General features: G+C 40.6%; 1 protein-coding gene and 1 long non-coding RNA gene across 4 annotated transcripts in view; both read left to right on the top strand.

Annotated features, from left to right (window-relative positions):
* The first annotated feature begins 9,220 nt into the window (after window positions 1-9,220).
* On the top strand, window positions 9,221-12,553 carry LOC133279697 (uncharacterized). 2 transcript variants are annotated; one of them, XR_009746955.1, is made up of 3 exons: window positions 9,221-9,285; window positions 9,919-10,039; window positions 10,222-12,553. It is a non-coding gene; the product is annotated as an uncharacterized LOC133279697 (long non-coding RNA). The 2 variants fall into 2 exon arrangements; XR_009746956.1 differs by lacking the exon at window positions 9,221-9,285 and adding an exon at window positions 9,719-9,824.
* A 2,454-nt stretch (window positions 12,554-15,007) lies between these two features.
* The window catches only part of LMTK2 (lemur tyrosine kinase 2), a 42,806-nt gene continuing 38,000 nt past the window's right edge, over window positions 15,008-19,813 (top strand). The window contains exon 1 of one of the 2 annotated variants that reach the window (XR_009746894.1): window positions 15,008-15,466. Coding sequence is in view for 1 of the 2 variants with exons in the window: in XM_061473170.1 (XP_061329154.1) it covers window positions 15,316-15,466 (151 nt within the window). In the remaining variant the exon portion in view is untranslated. The remainder of the gene's footprint in view (window positions 15,467-19,813) is intronic. The other variant, XM_061473170.1, reaches the window with a different exon arrangement.

A 19,813-nucleotide genomic window follows, 5' to 3' on the forward strand; every position in this document is an offset into this window, starting at 1 on the left:
TCCATGCTGTTTATCTAAAAATCTATTTATACAGGATTTGCATATTATTACTCCACTGAACAAACCATGCTGTCTTTATCTCTCCCTAAGACTGATATTTCTGTAATTGTTCTAATAGCCAGTCTGCACTGATTCCAGTTTCAGCCAATCTTTTTCAACGCTGTTGACTGGAATTGCATAAATATTTCACATGAAATCTTACCAGTGCCTTGTCTATAAGACTCAATATTCCCTCCTCAACTAAAAGTCTCACCTAACCTATCTGAACATTACATTATCCATTTCCACAGCTGTGTCATACTGGCAGCTCTGGCACACTGACAGTCTATCAGAACAGTCAGATCTTTTTCCTTCTCTGTTGCTTCCATCAGATGATTCCAAGAACATGACTTTGCAGTTCGCATTATTAAATTTCTATCACTTCAGGCAAGAAGGTCATCTAATTCCAGTGTGATCATCTGGTCCTCCTCAGTACTGGCAATGCTTTCTAGCTTTGTATCACATGCAAACTTTTTGAGGCTGGGCCTGATCATTATTCCCAATTCATGGCAGTATACATTAAATGGTATTGCTCCAAAGACCAATCCCTGAGGAATACCAATGGGTAATTTGCTCAGTTCTTATAAGTCCTTTTTTATTGTAACTTGTTGCTCCTTGTTCACATTGCTTTTGTATTAATTCCTATCATTTCTGCTTTCAGTGATGATTTCCTGTGGAGCACTGTATCAAATGATCTGTTTCAACTTCAGTGGGCTGAGTTCACTGCATTATTCAGTTCCAAAAAGATGATTAACTTTCTCAAAATACACTAGATTGGTCTGGCATCCTTTACTTTGGTAAACTGTATTTTTTCTCACATTAGGTTTGCCTCCCTACAATTAATTGTTCTTTCTTTCAAAATTTGTTCTAAGCCTTAGCATTATACTGAATTATAAAAATAATTTTTAGAATACATACACTTTCTAAAAATACTTTTTTGAATATTAACATTCCATTTCTATATGAAGTCCAAGATAAGGTTTCATTCAAATTCATTAAACACTGGCTGCTTTTACTTGTAGTTTCATATAGCAAGTATTTCAATACTCTAGGGAAGAGACTGTATATATCCCTTCATTTTTTTGCATTAAGAGAGACAGAGGTTTTTCCCTAAGATGTTGTAATTTCTGTTATTCTTCCATTCCTTTATATATCATTCCAATCTGTCATTAGCCTTATGTAGCTCAAAGCAAAGGTCCTCTTTGCTCACTCTGAAATAACACCATCTCTTGTTAGTTAACTGATTATTAAAGAAAACCATCTTTTGCCATCCCTATGTCTTAGATAGAGTTCTGCTGTCACTGATGGCATTTATTTTCTGCTTTATGTCTGGGAAGTGAAAGTCTTCCATAAGCAAGGAATTGTGTTCAGTATTTTCCTGTAAATTTACATCCTTATAATTTATATCCAAGTTTGAATAGAGGAAGGAGACTGTAAAAGATTCTCAGGACTATCCTTCTGGGGCATTTTGTGTCGTCTCTTGTCCCAGTAATTTGCACCCACATAGAACCTATTTCATGGATGCAATCACACATTTCTTTACACTCAGCCATTTCCTTAACATTCAGTGATACCCTTCTTCCTCTGCTCTCATTTCTGTTTTTTCTAAGATGCTCCCTACATAGTGCATTAGTGGGAATATTCTGTCCTCAGCTGAAGTGCAGGAGGCATCTCCATTTTTCAGCAGAGCTGTATAAAGACCTTGGAGCTTCTGATTTCTAATATTGCCTTTAGCATTGCCATTCTGTCTGTGCAAGACAATTTTCCAAAGGGACAGGGTACGGCCTGTCTGCAGCATGCAGAAGAGAAGCTGTGTACTGCCAGTGGTCAGCTTTTCAGTCAAAGATTGTCTGAGATAGACAATTGGTAATTTAGCTCCAGTGTAATTTAGTCCAGTCTGAACACTGGACTCCATAGATCCTCAGGCCTTGACCATCCACTCAGGACTACCAGAGAGTATTAATGTGAAGTTAGAGTACAGAAACACTGATTTTCTTGCTTATTTGTTTTGCTGTGGATGTCGTTTTTTCAGTATTGGCATCCAGAGACAATGAGAACAGTCAGGGCAATTCCTCCAGAGAGATCTATTTGAGCTAACAAGTTATGTCCATGTCTTACCTGATCTTTACTTCTTCAGAGAAATTATTTTAGCCATATCATGAAGGCATTAACTGAGATTATAAATTTCATCAGGGCCAGGGACCAGGGGAGAAATGTGCTCCCACATACCTGATCCCCTGAATCCAGCAGGGGGTTCTCAGCACTGCATGCAATATCAAACAAAAAAATAAAGGACTTGTTGAGAAACAACATTGCTGAAGTTCTTTTAACCCCAGTCACTCATGGCTGCACACACACACCCAGCTGCTGCTGCTGGGAGTGCCTCCAGACAAAGCTGGGTGATGGAAAGCATTTTTCACATGTTTGTACACTGAAGAATGGCCATCATAGGGTCAGGAGCAACTGTTTCCAAAAGTAAATATTGTGCATTTCTCTGTTAGGTAATAGCTAAGAGCAACATGCATTGTAGCTAGAGCCTTAAGGGGAAGCATGGCAGCGAGTCAAAACAGATATTCCTGGCTCCTGAATCAGGATGAGACTTCCGCTCTGCAGTTCAAGTAGCACCCTCCCTTTCATCCATTACTACTGGCCGCAATGCATCATGCTTAAATTTTAGAGATGTAAAATTAAATTAGAAAGGGGGAGAGCAGCAAAAGGTTCAGTGAATTGGAGAAAGAGTAATAATTTTGTAACTGACTCATCTTCAAACCATTCCATCAGATCAAAAATAGCTTAACTCCTCTTCAAAGATAAGTGCCAGTAAAAGCATCCCAGCAGTTTCACAACGGTCACAGTTTAGCAGCTCTGGTCAGGACTTCTGCCTTTCTCTATGTGCAAGAACAGCCTTCTTTAACTGCCATATTATTAACTCAGATACAGAAGCTCTCCTGCTGTTATCTAATAACACTTTTGACTATATTTCACTACTGCTGTTCTCATACCTTTCCATTCTGGTACACTGCAGAAAGGATTGGTACATACCTGGCATATTCTATCTGCAAAAGGTTTTAGTAGGTCTTAATTAGTAGTTCTCAGAGTATGTTAGGAGGTTATTTCTCAGTAGAAAGAATAGAAATAGCAAGTTTAGTATTGAAAGGTTGCACTGTTATTTCTGTGGGCTTTGTTTGATGCTCAGAAGAGTTTTTGTACAGATGTTTGGTCAGTCATGTCTTTTGAGGCATCTGGGGACTGTCTGCTGCAAAAGGACAACATGGTTTAAAGATGTACCACCAGTGCAATACTGTTTCTAAAATGATAAAAAGGTTTGCAAAGAACTTTTGGCCTTCTGCTTTACTGCTGGTAGTAAATGTTTCTTAGAGATACCAGTGCAAGTACATGATAGTAGTAATGGTACTATCAATATTATTTGTATTTTAATAGTACATAACTCCCAATACATGTCCCTGGTCCGATCAGGAATAACTGAATGGTTTGGAAAAACAAGTAGTTTTGGTGCCTTCAAGTCAAGGCAGGTACCAGTTCAGCTATTTACAGTCTACAGCATCAATCCAGGTCTTTCCAAAGCATTGCACTCACATGATATTTTTGCCAAAAAACCTTTCAGTGGGACCTGTCATTCTGATTTTAACTCTTTCAGGCAGTATTACCACATCAGGATTGATATCCTGTAAGATGTACATAAGTAAACACTGGGACACATATATTTGAAGTTTTTCTGACTGCAGAGTCAAGTGCAATTGACTTGTGGGATAGAGAAGCCTTATTCAGTATCTCATATCTTATTCTATAGTCTGAAGATACATAATGTGAGTTTTCAGGAGACGTTTGCTTGAGGGTTGAACAGATGGGAAGATCTGAACATCCTAGCTATTACTGTGTTTCACTTTAGATTCATTAGCAGTCAGGAAAAATGTTTTATAAGAGATCATATATTTGTTTGTTCAAAAAAAATTTGTATTGTAATGTGAATTAGATGCAGTGAAAATACAGATTAATCTTTCCTGTTTATAGAACCAAAGCTGCACAGTTAAGACCTTGATTTCCCCAAAGTCTGTCATATTTATTTAGAACTTCGTTTTGACCTAAATCCAATTCTCATTTCTGAAAACTGTATAAAGTTCTGACTTGCAGCAATTCTCTTCTTAAGGTCATTAGTATATATGTATGTAAAATTAAGAATTCTTATCAAGTAAACTATATATTTTTAAGAAGACTCACGGTTTCTACATAAAACATATGCAGAACATATTGCAGGCATAGAAAAAAATGTGTGGTGTATATATGTTTGTTATTAACTGCTTTAACTTGACTTACCTGGTTTTATAAGCAGCACTGTCAGGGGAATTAATTGCATCAGAGTCAGTGGAGAGGAAAATCAAGGAAGAATTCTACTCACAACAAATTAAGCTTTAATACTGCAAAGTTGTCATTACGTGTATCAAAGGCTGTTGGAAGTCATGCAGCTGGGAATAACTAGAGGGCTTGTTAATGCAGCCAGGATCATCTCTGTGACAGAAGCTCACTTGCAGGAAATGTGATATGAAATTTTCCTTAGGTTTTCCTCTCATTCCCATACTGTGTTTATTTCTCTATTTAATTTCTCAGGAACTCATATTTCAGTGTCTACAAAACTGTATAATGCAAGTCTGAAAGAAGCCTTAAGTGAATGCAAGTGAATCTTCTTTTCCTAGTTTTGGGACTGGGGGTTTCCGCAGCTAATTTAGGTTGAGGCCATTGCATATGTAGGGTCGTATCGTGATTCTAAACGTAGCCACAACACAAGGCAGATGCTTAATTTCTGCTTCTCATACTTCCCTTTTGAAAGACACTCTTTTCTTCCTAGCATAGCCTTTTCTAGGAGAGTAAGCCCTGAGTGGCTGCATTTCTTGCTTTTAGCAATCCCTACAGTATCTCACCAGTCTCTTAGGGGCTGATGCTTCAGTCTGTGAACTGCTATAGAAATCTGTAACAGTTAAAAAAAGTGCAGGATCAAAGGGGTATTCTGCTTGCAGCTTAAAGGCTTACAGAATTTGTAGCACTAATGTAGACATTGTTTCGTTGGGATTTTATATGCATTCTGATGTACATCTATCATGTGCATACCTACTTGTGGAATTCCTTTTCCTTCCTTCCTCAGTAATTCTTTCTTGGTTTTTTTTTTTTTTGAGATTGGGCAGGAGCTGAGTTCTTTTGCCAAATGTAGTAACATGTGGCTGCCCCATCCCTGGCAGTGTTCAAGGCCAGGTAGGACAGGGCTTGGAGCAACCTGGTCTAGTGGAAGGTGTTGCTGCCCATGGTGGGGGATTGGAACTAGATGAACTTTAAGTCCCTTCCACCCCAAACCAGCCTATGGTTCTATGATTCCATGAAGCAAAAAGCAAACGTGTATCAGTAATAATACATCAGGCAGAGAACGAACGAATGCTTGTTTTACTTCAGATTTGACTATGTCTCATTTATGCTATGATTGCTACATACTGATCACGCAGAAAACAATCAGATCCTTCTTTTCCAGAGTGGTGTAAATAAACATGACTATACATTATAGCTGTTCCCAGTATTTCCTGTACCAGATGACGAATTGGACTCCAAATTACATACACAAAATGCATGACCAATTGTATATTTTGGTTTGCAATTATCCCAAGTGCATATGCTAATTGCTGGTTATGCTGCAGCAGTAAAATAAACTTTCAGGTTTTGTTGTCATTACATTTTCAGTGTACAACAACTAATTTATTGGTCCTCTGAACATAATGAGTATTCTTTCTCTATGTGAATGATCTTTATATATCTATAAATCATAGATTGCAAGAGTCCTTCAACACAGGGTCAGCAGGTCCATGCTGTTTTGTACCTGCTCTGTTCCAAGTGGTGACCTTCATAGCTATGTCTTTAGTTTTTTGCCTCTTTAACAATGGGCTGAGCATTGTCTTTTCACTGCATAGCATTAAGCACACTTTCTCTGATATTTTGTAATGTCTTGCAATTATATACAGCAGTACAAAACTCTGCTTAAAGGAAGCAAATATCCAGAGCAATCTGGAGATGTACTTAATTTCTCAGTGGTGGACAAAACTATGTCAGACAATTACAAGAACGACAGAGCAGAAAAGCAGTTAGAGCACATAGAGGGAGCAATATCATCTGGTGAGCTTTTTGGACACCAAACCAATCCATGGCAAAGCTCATGTGTGTTTCTCACTCAAGAGTTTACTCTAAGAACTGTGTTCATTAATTGAGCCACCTGTGTAAGTGCCACAGCACCAGAGCCTATAGAGAAGGTCAGCCTGGGCTCAGGCTTTAGCTGATGCCATTCAGATCTCTGTGGGTGTCATTGGCAGGTGTTGGTGCAGCACAAACAGGATCTCCTGCCTTTCAGTGATCATCTTTATGTTCTAGAGACTTTTCTTCTTGTCATGGTTTAACCCCAGCCAACAGCTCAGCCCCACACAGCCGCTCCTCGCTCCCCCCAGTGGGATGGGGGAGAGAATTTGAAAGGTAAAAATGAGAAGACTCAGGAGCTAAGATAAGGATAGTTTAATAGGTAAAGCAGAAGCAGTGTACACAAGCAGAGCAAAACAAGGAATCCATTCAACACTTCCCATTGGCAAGGAGGCATTCAGACATCTTCAGGAAAGCAGGGCTCCATTGTATGTAACAGTGACTTGGGAAGACAAACTCCATCACTCCCTTCCTTCATCTCCCCCTGGCTCTATATGCTGAGCATGACATCATAGGGCATGGGATATCCCTGGGGTCAACTGGGATCAGCTGTCTGGCTGTGTCCCCTCCCAACTCCTTGTGCACCCCCAGCCTTCTCAGTGGCAGGGCAAGACGCAGAAAAGGCTTTGACTCTGTGTAAGCACTACTCAGGAATAAGGAAAACAGCCCTGGGGTATCAACACTGTTTTCAAAAGCACAAATCCAAAACATAGCTCCATACCAGCTACTGTGAAGAAAATGAACAATCCCAGCCAAAACCAGCACACTCATCCTTTATAGGATGAGGCTCCCAGTGGATTAGAGCAGGAATCCTCATCATGGATATTTCCTCTCCAGAGAGTCTGCCCAGGCAGGAAATCTAGACCAGCATGGAGAATGCTAATAGATTGTTGCCAGGCTTCTGTTTGCTAGCTGAAGCAAAGCACATGGCATCAAGGACATGTGTACAAGCCTGTTGCAAGTGGTGGGACCAGCTGATTGTTCAACACTGCAGTGAAGAAGAAAGCTCTTGTAACTGCCCTGATCTCCAGTAACTGTAATCAAATACTACACAGAAGAAAAATCATGTATGATACGCTGATATTTCTACTTGTGCACAAAGAGTGGTGGAACATTGTTGGGGTATTTAACATGTAGGAATGTAACACAGTTGTATTAATTTGCTTGATAACAGTAACATTTCCTGTTACCTGCATTCAGTGATTCAGCATGTTTGAGACACATCTTTGATGAAAATACATGTGTCTAGAGGTTTGTGTGCAAGGATTGTATGTGGGTCAAATTAAAAAGTGGTCCTTATTGTGTTGGATGGTTAAGCTGTAAAATTCAACCAGAGGAAGAGTAGAAATAATAATCTTGCTTTTACCAGTTCAGCAGTAAACAGAGCAGGCACAAGCCATGTTTAATGTATCTGGGAAATGGTAATATTAAATTCTCTTGTCTTCCTATGCCAGGTGCCAGGATCTCTGAATTTCTAATTGAGAGCACTAGCTAGAAAGACTGATAAGGCACAACTGAGCACCTGGATTGCATCAAAATGAGAATAACTCTGTTAACTGCTGTTTATTGTAATGTTCCACTACAGACAACACCTGTGGTATGACTTTAGAAACGGATAACCTGAGCTGATTTCACACAAGGTGAACTCAGCAGTTGTCAGCTTTTTAGGCAGCTTCCCAGCCATGTGCTGAGGGCACATGCTCATAACACAAGAGAAAATCATGCTTCATGGTTATATGGTACATTACGACTTTTTTTTTTTTTCCTTATCTTTAAAATTCCTTGTCTGCTTCTGCATTAAAAGGAAGTTTCAAGTAGCTGTGATTTTAACATTTTCTCATATCTTGGAGTACGTATGTCACCATCCATGTTCTAAAAACATCTGGATGGTCAAAATTGCTTAGCACTGGTAGCGTGCACTTGCAGAGGAATTGAAGTTTTGTCAAAGATGCTTTTAACTGCTTTCCCATCTATTTTATTCTCTTAGACTTTTTTTTTTTCTGAATCAACAATAATAGTGCTGTACCCCATGGAGTTTACAGCACTGAAACAACACATCCTTTTGGAATTGGGTACAGATCTAGTAAGAGATCCTCTCGCTGAACACTGGATTTTGATTAGCTTTGGATCTTTAAATGAATTTCCTTCATGTTCAAATAATTTACATTTGGAAAATATGAACTAAAAAAATGCATCTTGTCAGGACCACTTCCTAATTACTCAGTCTGTATAGAAGCTGATTCACTAGATTCATAGTCAGCAATTTATCATCCAACCCCTTTCTACTGTTCAGAAGACAGTCAGTGTTGTCTGATATACCATAAACATCCGACTAAGGCATATTTATTGTTTTTTACATTACTTTGATAGCAAAAGAAAACACAACTTTTCCATAAAAATGAATGTCTTTTTTTATTTGGATGGATTTTTCTTTCCAGGATTTGAGAGAAAAATTGTAACTACTGACGTTCATTGAATGAAGTTAGAACTTTTCAGTTTAGTGAAAGCTTTGAAATACAGCAAAGAGATGAGCATAATGAAGAATGTCTTTTCTGCTCAGGTAGCTACTGCTCCTACAAGATAGGATCATTCCCTGTGTTTTCCTAGAGTTCATCAGTAAAAATATGGGACATATTTCTGCATATACTTGCACACATGAATAGTGTCAATCACATAGCAGCCCTATTCCCTTGTGGGTATGGCTAAAACAATATAGTGGAATTAAAGATGAGTAATGTGGAAAATGGGAGGTCTTTGATTCTTGTATGATCTTTAGACTCTCAAGAGTGCAAGGATAAGGAAAATAAGCTCCATATTTCGGGTCTGTTTGATTTTGTAAGTAACCAATTGAAATTAATAATTAACCTTTTAAAATAAGATTCCTTAAGAGTGCCAAGGGTTTTTTTTAAAGGCAACTGCACCTTGTTTCTGGTGAGCTGTTCCCTGTCTGTGGCATAAGCTGTGCTCAGTGGTTTTCATTGCTTTCTCTCTAACGCTGAGGTATTTTATACCTCTTTCTATTCTGATTGCCAAATAGCACAGAAACGTATGTCTGGTACCACCTTTGATAAATGATTCTTGTTCTGAATTTGGTCTTTTGAACCAAATGAAACTATAAAAAATATTTTTTTTAGTGTACATGTGCTGGATATATTGGCCTGTGGTCCTTGCTCAATTGGCAGGATTCTTCCTAATCCTGTTTAATTTGTCTCAATTCATCTCAATTCTTCTCTGCCTAATTGGTAATATTGAAATTCCAGTGCTCTGGAAGGCAACATTTGCTAATATAATAAGAGTAAGTCGAATTGGAAAGCATCCACATTTCTGTACAAGGTAGATCCTTCCTTCCCTCACAGTGCTTCAGTGAACTGTGCCTCCCTCTAAATCTTGAATCATTGTGTTTGAATTCCAAGTGTGCACCTTAGCTGAAAGCATCAAGAACACCAGTTGTCTGTGTTAGCAGCTTACTCACTCTGGTTTATTTATCCCTTTCTGGATCTGGCCTCTAGAGCCAAGTGCTTCTTTTAAAAATTCCTTTTGTAAGTATTTCGAATTATTTCCACATTGGGATGAACTTCCCACCCCCTACATAGAGTGGTCCTTAGCCTGAAGGTTTTCCTTATGCTTTCACAGAAACTAAGTGTGGAAGCCAATAAGAGACTGTTGAAGGGGAATGCAAGTGTGGTCTAAGATAATTTCTAGTTTAATTTTGTAGCAGTTAGGATTAGGTTATTAAACATATTTAAAATGAGAGGTGAGTGCCTACATATGTAAAAAATCTAATGTTTAATCTCTGAGCTTCAGCTTGTTCAACGTTAATGAGAACTAGTACTTGTATGAGGGTTTTTCTTAATTGCTTAATGGAAAGTGTTACATTAACAGGTTGATCAAGAATAAAGTTTTATAGGACTCAAAATAATTTTTCTCTTTCAACAGGTGACACATTCAAGTGGTGACATAAAAAAATTATCAAAATTTCATTAGATTTACTTCTTAGGGAGACATGCAAATCGTATTTGATCTTCTACTCTGATGTTTGCCTTCCTTTATTGAAAGGATGAAGAGATTCCTGCTGAGCTAGAGGTCAGGAAACAGATAGTACTTTTTTTGCAAGCTTGTGTGAGCAGAGTTTACACTATCAAGATACTTATTTAAACATGGCTAATTACAAGGCCGGTCACTGCAAAGAAGCTCTGGTTCTATAACTTGTAGGTAGTTTTACTAAACCCTTGCACTTAGGCTGAAATGTTGCTGAACAATTCCTTCGCAGGAGTGCTGTTCTTGTCATATTACACCTGTGGTGTAAGAAAACATGAAGCCTTAAGCAGTAACACTTGCTTATTTGAGTAGTCACAGATAAGGTAGGTTTGTGAGAGGTGCTGAGCAGCTTCCACGGCTATTGTCTTAATGAAAGTACTGCATGAGGAAAGGCTGAACTGCAACCTCCTTGTTTGATCTGTTGCATCTTACTTGGTCTGTTTGAGAATATTCTTTCTGATTTGCTTTTGTTTTATCCTTGACATACACAGAATGTGTATTTACACCAGTACTGCGTTAGACATTAATTTGGTTAAACGGTTTCTCACTGTATTCAGTACTGCTTAGCTGCATCTGGAGCAAAATTTAATAGAGCACACAGTTAAGTGTTTGCTAAAAAGAAATAGAAGAGGCTGGCAAGGAATTTCTAATGTAGTTGTGAAAGTTTTACAACAGCTTATTTATGCAGAAGTCATTATTTTGCATTTCCTTTTGTGTTAATAAGAATTAGTTAAATCTCTGATACCTTTGGAGAGAATAAACACACATAATTTCTCTCTTAAAATTTTTGCTGAAAGGTTCTGTAGGAAACTTCAAGATACAGATCTATCACCACAGACGTATCTTCTAGTCCACCATTAGATAGCTGCCAGTGGCATAAAAATCAGTTTCAAAATGGGCATGAACTGGCATTTTGGCTGGCAACATCATCAGAGAATAATATGTAAGGGAGCAAGTTTGCCCACTCATCACTGCATTTCTTGTAAGCCAGGATGCAGTCCTGAGGGAATTTATCCTCATGTTGGCATTTCTTACACCTTTTTGAGGAAGTGCTGAAATGCTCTTTCACAAAAATTTATTCTTTTGATTAACTCCATTGATTCCATAGGATGGTTCAGGGGACTAATGTCAAATGAATCTGATTTAAAGTAAATTTAAATTAATTGAATAAGATATATTTACAATTATGATCCATCTTCATATCTTAATGATAAAACCTCTTCAGAGTACACCTGTTTGAAGCCAAAGCAGACAATGCCCTTCCAGATCAGGCCCATCACAATACAGTAGGTATTCCTCGGTCAATAGAAATTAAATTTTAACTAAATTTTCCAGAACATTCATGGGAGATGCAAATCCAAATATGAAATATTTCCCCAAAAGAATGCAATTCCTTCATGCATTTACAAGGAATGGATTAACAAGAGCTGTTGGATCTTTGTTTAGTACATTTTAAAATGAATACAAATGGAATTTTCTAGCAGTGATCCAAATTATGCCCTGCTATATTTTCCAGAGATTCATTTCTCCATTTCCAAGCTTAAGCATTTGGAAGAAATCAGAGAGTTCTGTTCTAAGCCCCTTTAAGGGTGATAGATAAATACTAAAGGGAAAACATTTGACTCAAATAAGTGAATTTCCTTTATGTATTGTTTTAAACCCACTTTTCTTCACTCAGTTTTCCGTGAGAGCTACATAAAATCATTTTGAATGCTGTAGTATTGGAACTGAGAAAGATGCCTGCAGTTACATAAAACCACTGTTAGGTCACTTATGACTGAAAGTGGCAGTTAAAATCAGTGATATTTATTTTGTCTCTGTCAGGTGGAGAAGTAAATCAGTTTGTAAATATAAAAAAAAGATAACACTGATAGGGAAAGAAAAGGTTATATATGAAAGGATGAGACATTATTCTTTTGGGGGGAGGGAGTGTGTCTCAATGTTCTTATTATATGGAAACTAATCTTTATGCTTAAAAGAGTGACCTGGAACAAAGACCTTGGTTCAGCCATCAGCTCTGTTCCTGATGCTCAGCGATAATGCTGTTTTGTAGTAAGCAAATTGTGAATCTTCTGGGGCTTTAGTCACAGTTACATTGAAGACCTTTAACACCCCTCTGGCAACTTGCTCAGTCTGCTAGACAGTATTCCTTCCGCACCAATAATGTTATCAAAAATATTGAAGAAAACCAACTGAAAATAAAGCCATCAACATCCTTTAGTTGATCCAATTATCTGTCTCTAAAAAAAGGTTTAACACTTCCCACACAGAACAGCAGCTTGAGTAATTTGGCAATGATAACAGTGCATAATCAAGAAACAGGAGGCTGTGATATGTGGTAATATATCCCATTTTGTGTACAGGGAGAGTTTTGTTTAAGTAAATATATTTTCTTTTAAGTACCTTTTGGATTACTTGTTAATAGGTTGCTCATCCCATTAGTCTCATGGAGTTACTACAAATGTTTAACTGCAGAAATCATAAATGGGTGAATTTTAACATTCCTGATGATGGCAGATTGCAGATTAGGCTTTGTGTCTTTGTTGGTTTTTTTTGTCATGTTCAAGGTGTGTTTGAAGATAGGGAGCAACTATGACTAACCTGTAGAACAAAGGATTGGATGGTTTGGTTATTTAGCTTCTACTGGTGACTAATTCACAGCTAAACCTGAAGTGTGCCATCATTACAGAATAGTGCTCAGACAAGTCCTTTTAATGATACGCTGTCATAACTTCCCAGATGACATTACAACACGGTGTTTTATCAGCAAATTACATCAAAGGCCTCACATTCAATTACGCGAGGTTGGGCTGGGAAATAAAGCAGTCTGCTGCATTTAAAATGCAATGAGTTGTTTTCACTGTTAAAATGAGGAGACCCTTGCGTTGTAAACCTGCGGACAGGCTACAGTTTTAAACTTTATGTCTGCAGCTGCTGTGAACCTCCAAATTATTTATGTATGGAATTTGCATGAAGTCCGTGACAGATCTCAGGAGTACCTTAGACCCCAGGCACTGTGGTGACAGGTACCCTAGGTACAGTGTACTTTGAATAACCATTAAAAATTGTGGTTACAATGTCAACTGGGAGGAGACACATCCACATCCAGAGGCCCCAGCCCTGATGTCTGTACTGAGTGAAGGGAGATTTGACAGTGAAAAGAATAAAGGACTAACCTGGAAGTTTCCACGGGATATTTATACTATACATAAAGACCTGGCTGCATGCTTGTCGCCAGCATCAGTTTTCCATCAGTACAGAGCTATTTGAATTGAGACGGTGGCTGTTTGTACATGAAAAAACCAATCTTGTGTTACATATTATACCCTTCATAGCACTGATTTTAAAGGGAAGGGACAACATTTTGTCCTTCCCAGTCCATAAAATCTACAGACAGTCTGACAAGGAATACTTTGGGACATTGTTTTATATTGCTTATAAAACATAATTCATAATAAGCAGCATAATGCATTAATAATAGTTTACTAAAACAACAAAAGACTTCCATGGCATTATTCAAATGAAGTATTTCTCTTGGATCAAAACCTAATTAGAGCACTTCAAAAAATACAGGTCATTTGGTGATACAGGTAGTGTCTTCAAGCCAGAGAGAGGATATCTGGGGGTAGACACAGACTTGGTAAGAGGCAAGTGGTTTGGTTTTAAGTACATCCCTACGATAAGAGAAAAATTACCCTTGAAAACACTCTTAACGACAGAGAGGGATTTAGGTGTATGTTGTGTCTTCCTGGACATCATGTTGCAAGTAGTACTTTGAGCACAGAACTTTCCTTTCATTGAGTCCCAGGGGTGTACTCATTGTACAGTTCTTTGGCAATCTGTGCTCCCAAAATCATTATATAATTGTGACATAATTAGCCTTTTTTGCTAAATTATTTGGAAAATGGAAATCTACTTCATTAAGTGTAAGGTATTTCCCTGGTTCCTCATTATATACCCGCCCCTGCCTCCTTAGGATTAATACTTCCATTTATGCTACTTTAAACTGTCACCTCATTTTCATGCACTCTGATTTCAGCATAACTACAAATCTCAAGCAGAATACTCTTTTATTTCAGAATCCTGCTTGCATCATTAATTTAATAAGGTCATTTCCAGCCTTGGAAATGCACAGGCTGCAGAGGGTGGTTTATGCCCATCTCTATGTCTAACTTGAGGTTCATCACCCTCCTCTTCTTGCAGAGGAGCAGGAATAATGCAGGCACACCGGCTGAGTTGGTGTGAGAAACAGCACGGTGGAACCGTGTCCATGTGCCGGCCCCGCTCCGGGGCTTCTGAGGGAATCAGGCTCTGCCTTCTACTGCTTCTCTCGAGATTCCTCCCCCGGCCTCTGGCTTCAGGAGGGCCTGTGTCTACCGCAGGGCCCCCCATGATCCGGCTGTCCCGGGACTCAGGGCACGGAGGACACGCCTCGCTCCTCCAGGGGGCGCGGTTCCCGCCGCCCCCGCGTATTTTACGCATGGAGGGGCCAAGCTCCGCCTCCTCCCGCCCTCGGCACAGCGCCGCCACCTGGTTGGCGGAGTGCCCCTTCACTCGGAGGGGAGCCCCGCCCTCCTGCCGTCGCCCGGAGTGCGACTTGGTTGGCAAACGCGCCCCGCCGCTCTCGCGCCGCAGCCCTCCCTTGCGCTGCGCGCAGCGATTGGCTGACCTGCCTGTCAGTCACGGATTAGCCCCGTCCCAGCCAGTGATGCCACCTCCTGAGCGTCAGGCGCGGGTTAATTGGCGCATTGGGCTATCAATCAGCAACGTGTCCCGCCCCCTCCCGGTCAGGTAGCCCGGAAGATGGCCGCGGCGGCGGCGGCGTCCGTAGGGGTTGGTCGTGCTCTGTGAGGGGAGCGGGCGGCGGGTCCGATGCCGTGGGTGGCCGCACCGAGGAGGCTGGGGGTAGCGGCTGCCGCGGGGACTCGCCGGAGACGCTGAGACGCTCGAGCCCCTCATCCGGCGCTGCGCCTCGAAGCGGGAGCGGAGGGCATGCAGCAGCGCGGGGGTCTCGGCGGGGGTGCCGGGCGGCGGGGGTGCTGCCCGCTGCCCTTCGGACCCCGGCGCCCGCTCGGGCTCGTCCTTCTGCTGTCGCTTCTCTTAGGGAGCGGCGGGGCGGCTCCGCTTCCGCGAGCAGGTGCAGGTGAGAAGCGGGAGGCGGCGGGGGGAAGCGGGGCTGGGCGAGGGCTCCGCAGTGGGGCCTGCGAGGGGACGGTGGGGGTTTCGGCGCGGGGTGCCTTTGGCTGGGGCAGGCTCCGGGGGCGCGGGGTGCCTTTGGCTGGGGCAGGCTCTGGGGGAGCGGGGACTCTGCGGGGGCATTGCGGGCTTCCAGAGCCCCGTCCCTCCCCCGGGCTGCGGGCAGGGCCCCGCGCCGCGCTCACCCCGCGCCGAGGCTTCGGGAAGGGCACGGTGGGTAGATGGGATCCCGGCGCAGCGGGCTGCGGCTGCCGGCCTGCAGGTCACGGCTGGTGCTTGTGGCATTAGGCGGTATCCTCCTGTAGGTATCTCGGTTTCTTTAGGTTGAGCTAGGTACTTGTCTTCTGTGTGTTTACCCACATACGTTCCTTCCGTAGTGCCTGCCGTTCTAGCCTTTACAGACCTTCGGCGTGATTTTTCTTTTTCCTATTTTTCCCTGTGAATCACCGGGATTCCCGTTCCTGGGTGGAGGCTCTTAAGGGCAGACGGCGCTTCCCTCCTTTCCGGTCAGATTAGTCGGATTTCGCCCCGGCCCAGACTCTCTAAATAGTAATGTAGTTCACATTTATTTGTCTCTTATGTAGGTAATCCTAACTTCTTCGATTTTCTTGCTTATTTTCCTGTTTGTCAAAAGCACAAAATAAAAAGACATCCTGTTAGTTATATGCGTTACTGTTCAGAGGTTTATTAGTACTGGTAGGCAACAACCATCTCTGAGGTGTTTTTATTTTTTGGTATTTCACATAACATTGTATTAAGACTCGGTTTTGTTGGGTGTGTTTTGAATGTGTTCTTAGATCCATTTCTAGCCACGAAGAGTTGAACAGCTGAAATAGACAATATGGTCACAAAGGAGGAGGAGGAGCAGAGGGTAGGGAGAGATCTGAAGCACAGAGATTAGGTAATTTGGCTGCTGCTCCACAGAAAGTATCAAAACTGGGAGCGGAAGCCATACTTCCTTTATTTTTGGACCTGTGCCTCTTTCTCGGTTTTTTTTTTTTACTCCCAAGAACATTTCTGATTTGTTCATAAATTACTCCCTCCATCAGCCTTCTTTGAGGTCTTTCTTACTTTTGTAGAAAGTACTTTCTGAAGAAAGAGAAACCTGTCAATCAAGTCTGTGTTTCCTTTGAGACTAGAAGGTAGTTTGTTTATTTATGAAATACTTGAAGTTTGTCCAAATAATATTAACTTGTTCTCAAGCCATAAGATAAGGCAGCAGAGTCAGTTCTGTGTGGAGGTCTTTTCTGCCTTTTTGATGTCTGTATTTCTCGGAAATGCAGTTAGTTTTTCTGTGTAAAGGTTTAAGGATAGTTGTCAGGTGTTTGCTCTCAGGGCTATGGTGTGTGCCTTACAGAGCTGGGAGATCAAAACAACTTCCATGACTCTGGTAAAAAGCTTCATTCTCAGATGGAAAAACTGATTGGACAAAATGCAGTAGATAATGTTAAAGTGTTAGGGGAGGTTAAATGATTGTTTTAAAGGCTGAATCAAGGATGTTCAGTGCAGTGTTGCTAAGAGAAGTATTTATCATGTTCTGATATTGGGCTCATAGGACATTAATGAGACAGCATAATTTTATATGTTGGTTTTGATTGTAATTTAGGCCAAAGCATGTATACATGGGATCTTACCTGAAATAACCCAAAGAAACCAAATTAACTCCAGGAAATGAAACTGCTGCTTTCTACTGTATCTTTGCCGATATGGTAAGAAGCAGTGTCCTTGGAGTATTTTATTGACAGATATTTAGTATTTAAATCTTCAAGGCCTCAAGAGGAACCTTTTCCAGTTTCACTGGCATTTTGCTGGGAAGACTTCCTACTGAATGAAATAATGTGTGCAAATGGGGTTGTGTGCAAGATTCTTGGTCCTGCAACATGTCCTGTATTGTCACAACAGCAGAAACCAGTTAGAAAGCTACAAGGACTTTGTTTTTCTTTCCTTTGAATAGCTTACCAGTGGATGGCAGTTAGACTGTTTTGTCTTGAACCTTCTTGCTCACACTACGTATGCTTTATAATCTGAGAAGACAAACCTGTGACATTGTTTTGCTGGGTTAGGAATCCTGTGTTGTGTTTAAAAACAACTTCAGCCATATTGTGAATTTCTCTCCCATATATCCCAAGACAGCTTGCTTTTATTTCCAGTCCTGAGACTGGCAATGACTGATGGTCTTCATTCTGGGCTGTGGCAGTCATTATAGTTCACCATAATACTTGTTCTGATACATACGAGTTGTGAATTTGTGAAGAATTTAATGAACTTTTCATGGAATAATTAGTAACTGGTTTCAGAATTATTTCAGATCGCACAGTTCTTCAACTAGTAAAAAAAGGTTGCTGCTTTAACAACCCTTTTTTTTGTCAAAAAGTTTGTTTGACAACCACATTTTGATGTATGTTGCCCTGAGCTTGTTACAGAAAAAGTGGGAAATCCACAGAAAAAGAGGAAGGTCACCGTAGTTGTAGTGAACTTTGCAGAATAGTTTGTGGAATATACCCATAATAAATTGCCCTTTCTTTTGGGGAGGGAGCTGGAAAGCAGGAAGTGGTAATGGACAGGTTCTAGCAAGACTAGATTGGATTCGTTGTTCAAAAATGCCCCATTTTGTCGACTTGCTGGGGAGGTGTGCCACACTACGGCTAGGGAACTGTCAAGTTCCCAGAGCCTTGATCAGGGAGAATGATGCTGCTCTTTTAAGTATGGCTTCATAGTGTTTGCAAATGAAGCTGTGCATTGGTGATGTGGTCTATAGTAATCTTCTGGTTTTGAGGTTATATTTCTAAACTCATTTAATTTTTTTCTTTTCAACACTAAGGAAAGGAGGTAAAGGAAATTGGGCTGTAACTGTTCCCCTGGTAGGGTTCGTGGCAATTATTGTAGGAAATGGGAAAAACAAGATGCTGAAGATGCTGCTAGCTAAAAATACTTTGGCCAGCTTGGATTTAATTTATTCTGTGAGTGGAAAAGGAGGATACTGATATGGACTGTGATAGTGCTAAATTTAAAGGTTTCACTTTATACTGGAGGTGAGGGCTGGGGGCAGGTGTGCTGTAAAGGAGTTCATATAATGAAGGTCTGTAGTTATTTTGAGCCTATAGATTGTTTGTGATTTCACCTGAATGAATCAGACAAAGATGACTTCCATTTCTAGTACAGTGTGGTCGAAGTAAGGGTGTTTGGCAGCTACTCTTTAACAGCAGTATTTAGTAGCCAAATTTAGTGCGTTATAATCTGACAGGTCTACTTTACTGTGCTAAAGCTTTACACTTCTGTTCTTCTGGTTTGGATTTCCATACTTGACCTTAATTCATCTGCCTCTCCAAGAAAGCTAAGAATCTGAATCAAGGGTATGTATATAATGACAGACAAAGTATTTATATCATCTCTCTGCTCTATGAAGTCTGTGAAAATACAAAGTAACAGGGAATCCAAAATGATCTTATTTTCCTGTAAAACTTGAATAGGTGGCAGCATTTTTGGTAGGTGTGTTCAATTTCACATTTGTGATGAATTATGTAGTCTGTTCAGTTGAATTGGGGCACCTGGGCTGGTGCTTCCCTGGTTTGTGCAGAGAACCTCGGTCTTGGGGCTGCATGTCATGGCAGTGAGTCCTTGCTGATGAGCTTAGTCATGTGTAGCTCTGGAAAAGATGCTTAGAGATTGGTGTGTAGCATCCAGAGGCATACATCTAGAGTATATACATGTTCACACATTTGTATCTAGTGAAATCACCTGGCCGTAGGTGATAAGTTAAACCTTTGAGATTAAATCACTGACATGTTAAGAGGAGTTCTGCAGCATATATATACTGTTGGGAAAATTGTTGCATTTGGGTTGCTTTGGCTTGATGTTTCCCTTGGAATTGTGTCAGACTGGAGCCCAGTTGTGGTTGTGGCTTGTGGTTTGGTACAATGCGAAATGTCTGCGACACTTGCACAAACTAAGGAAAGCGATTTTCTAAGGATATGCAAGTTAGTGACTCGGATCACTTGAAAATAAGAAAAATCTTGCTTGTAAAATGGGGACTTTAATTTGTGGTATATACTTTTATTGGGAGTGGTCCATCTTTCCTCCCCCTTTCAAGCGCTAAACTTGTTTACTTCTCACTGTATTTCTTTTTCTAGCTTCTGTCCCAGATGCCTAATAATTGTAGAGCTTGAGCTGCTAAGTTGTCTTTTATCTTTTGTTTCTGTCTGAGAGTTTGTGACTGAGCTAAGAAGCCAACCCTGACTCCTTGGCCTGCAGGGATGTTCCATGCAAGGCTTTGTTCACAGGTTTGATCCACTTT

This window comes from Pezoporus flaviventris, unplaced genomic scaffold (genome assembly GCF_033815535.1).
Source record: "Pezoporus flaviventris isolate CSIRO_AGI_PZ_B2104156 unplaced genomic scaffold, CSIRO_AGI_Pfla_v1 ptg000078l, whole genome shotgun sequence".
Classification (NCBI taxonomy): Eukaryota; Metazoa; Chordata; class Aves; order Psittaciformes; family Psittacidae; genus Pezoporus; species Pezoporus flaviventris.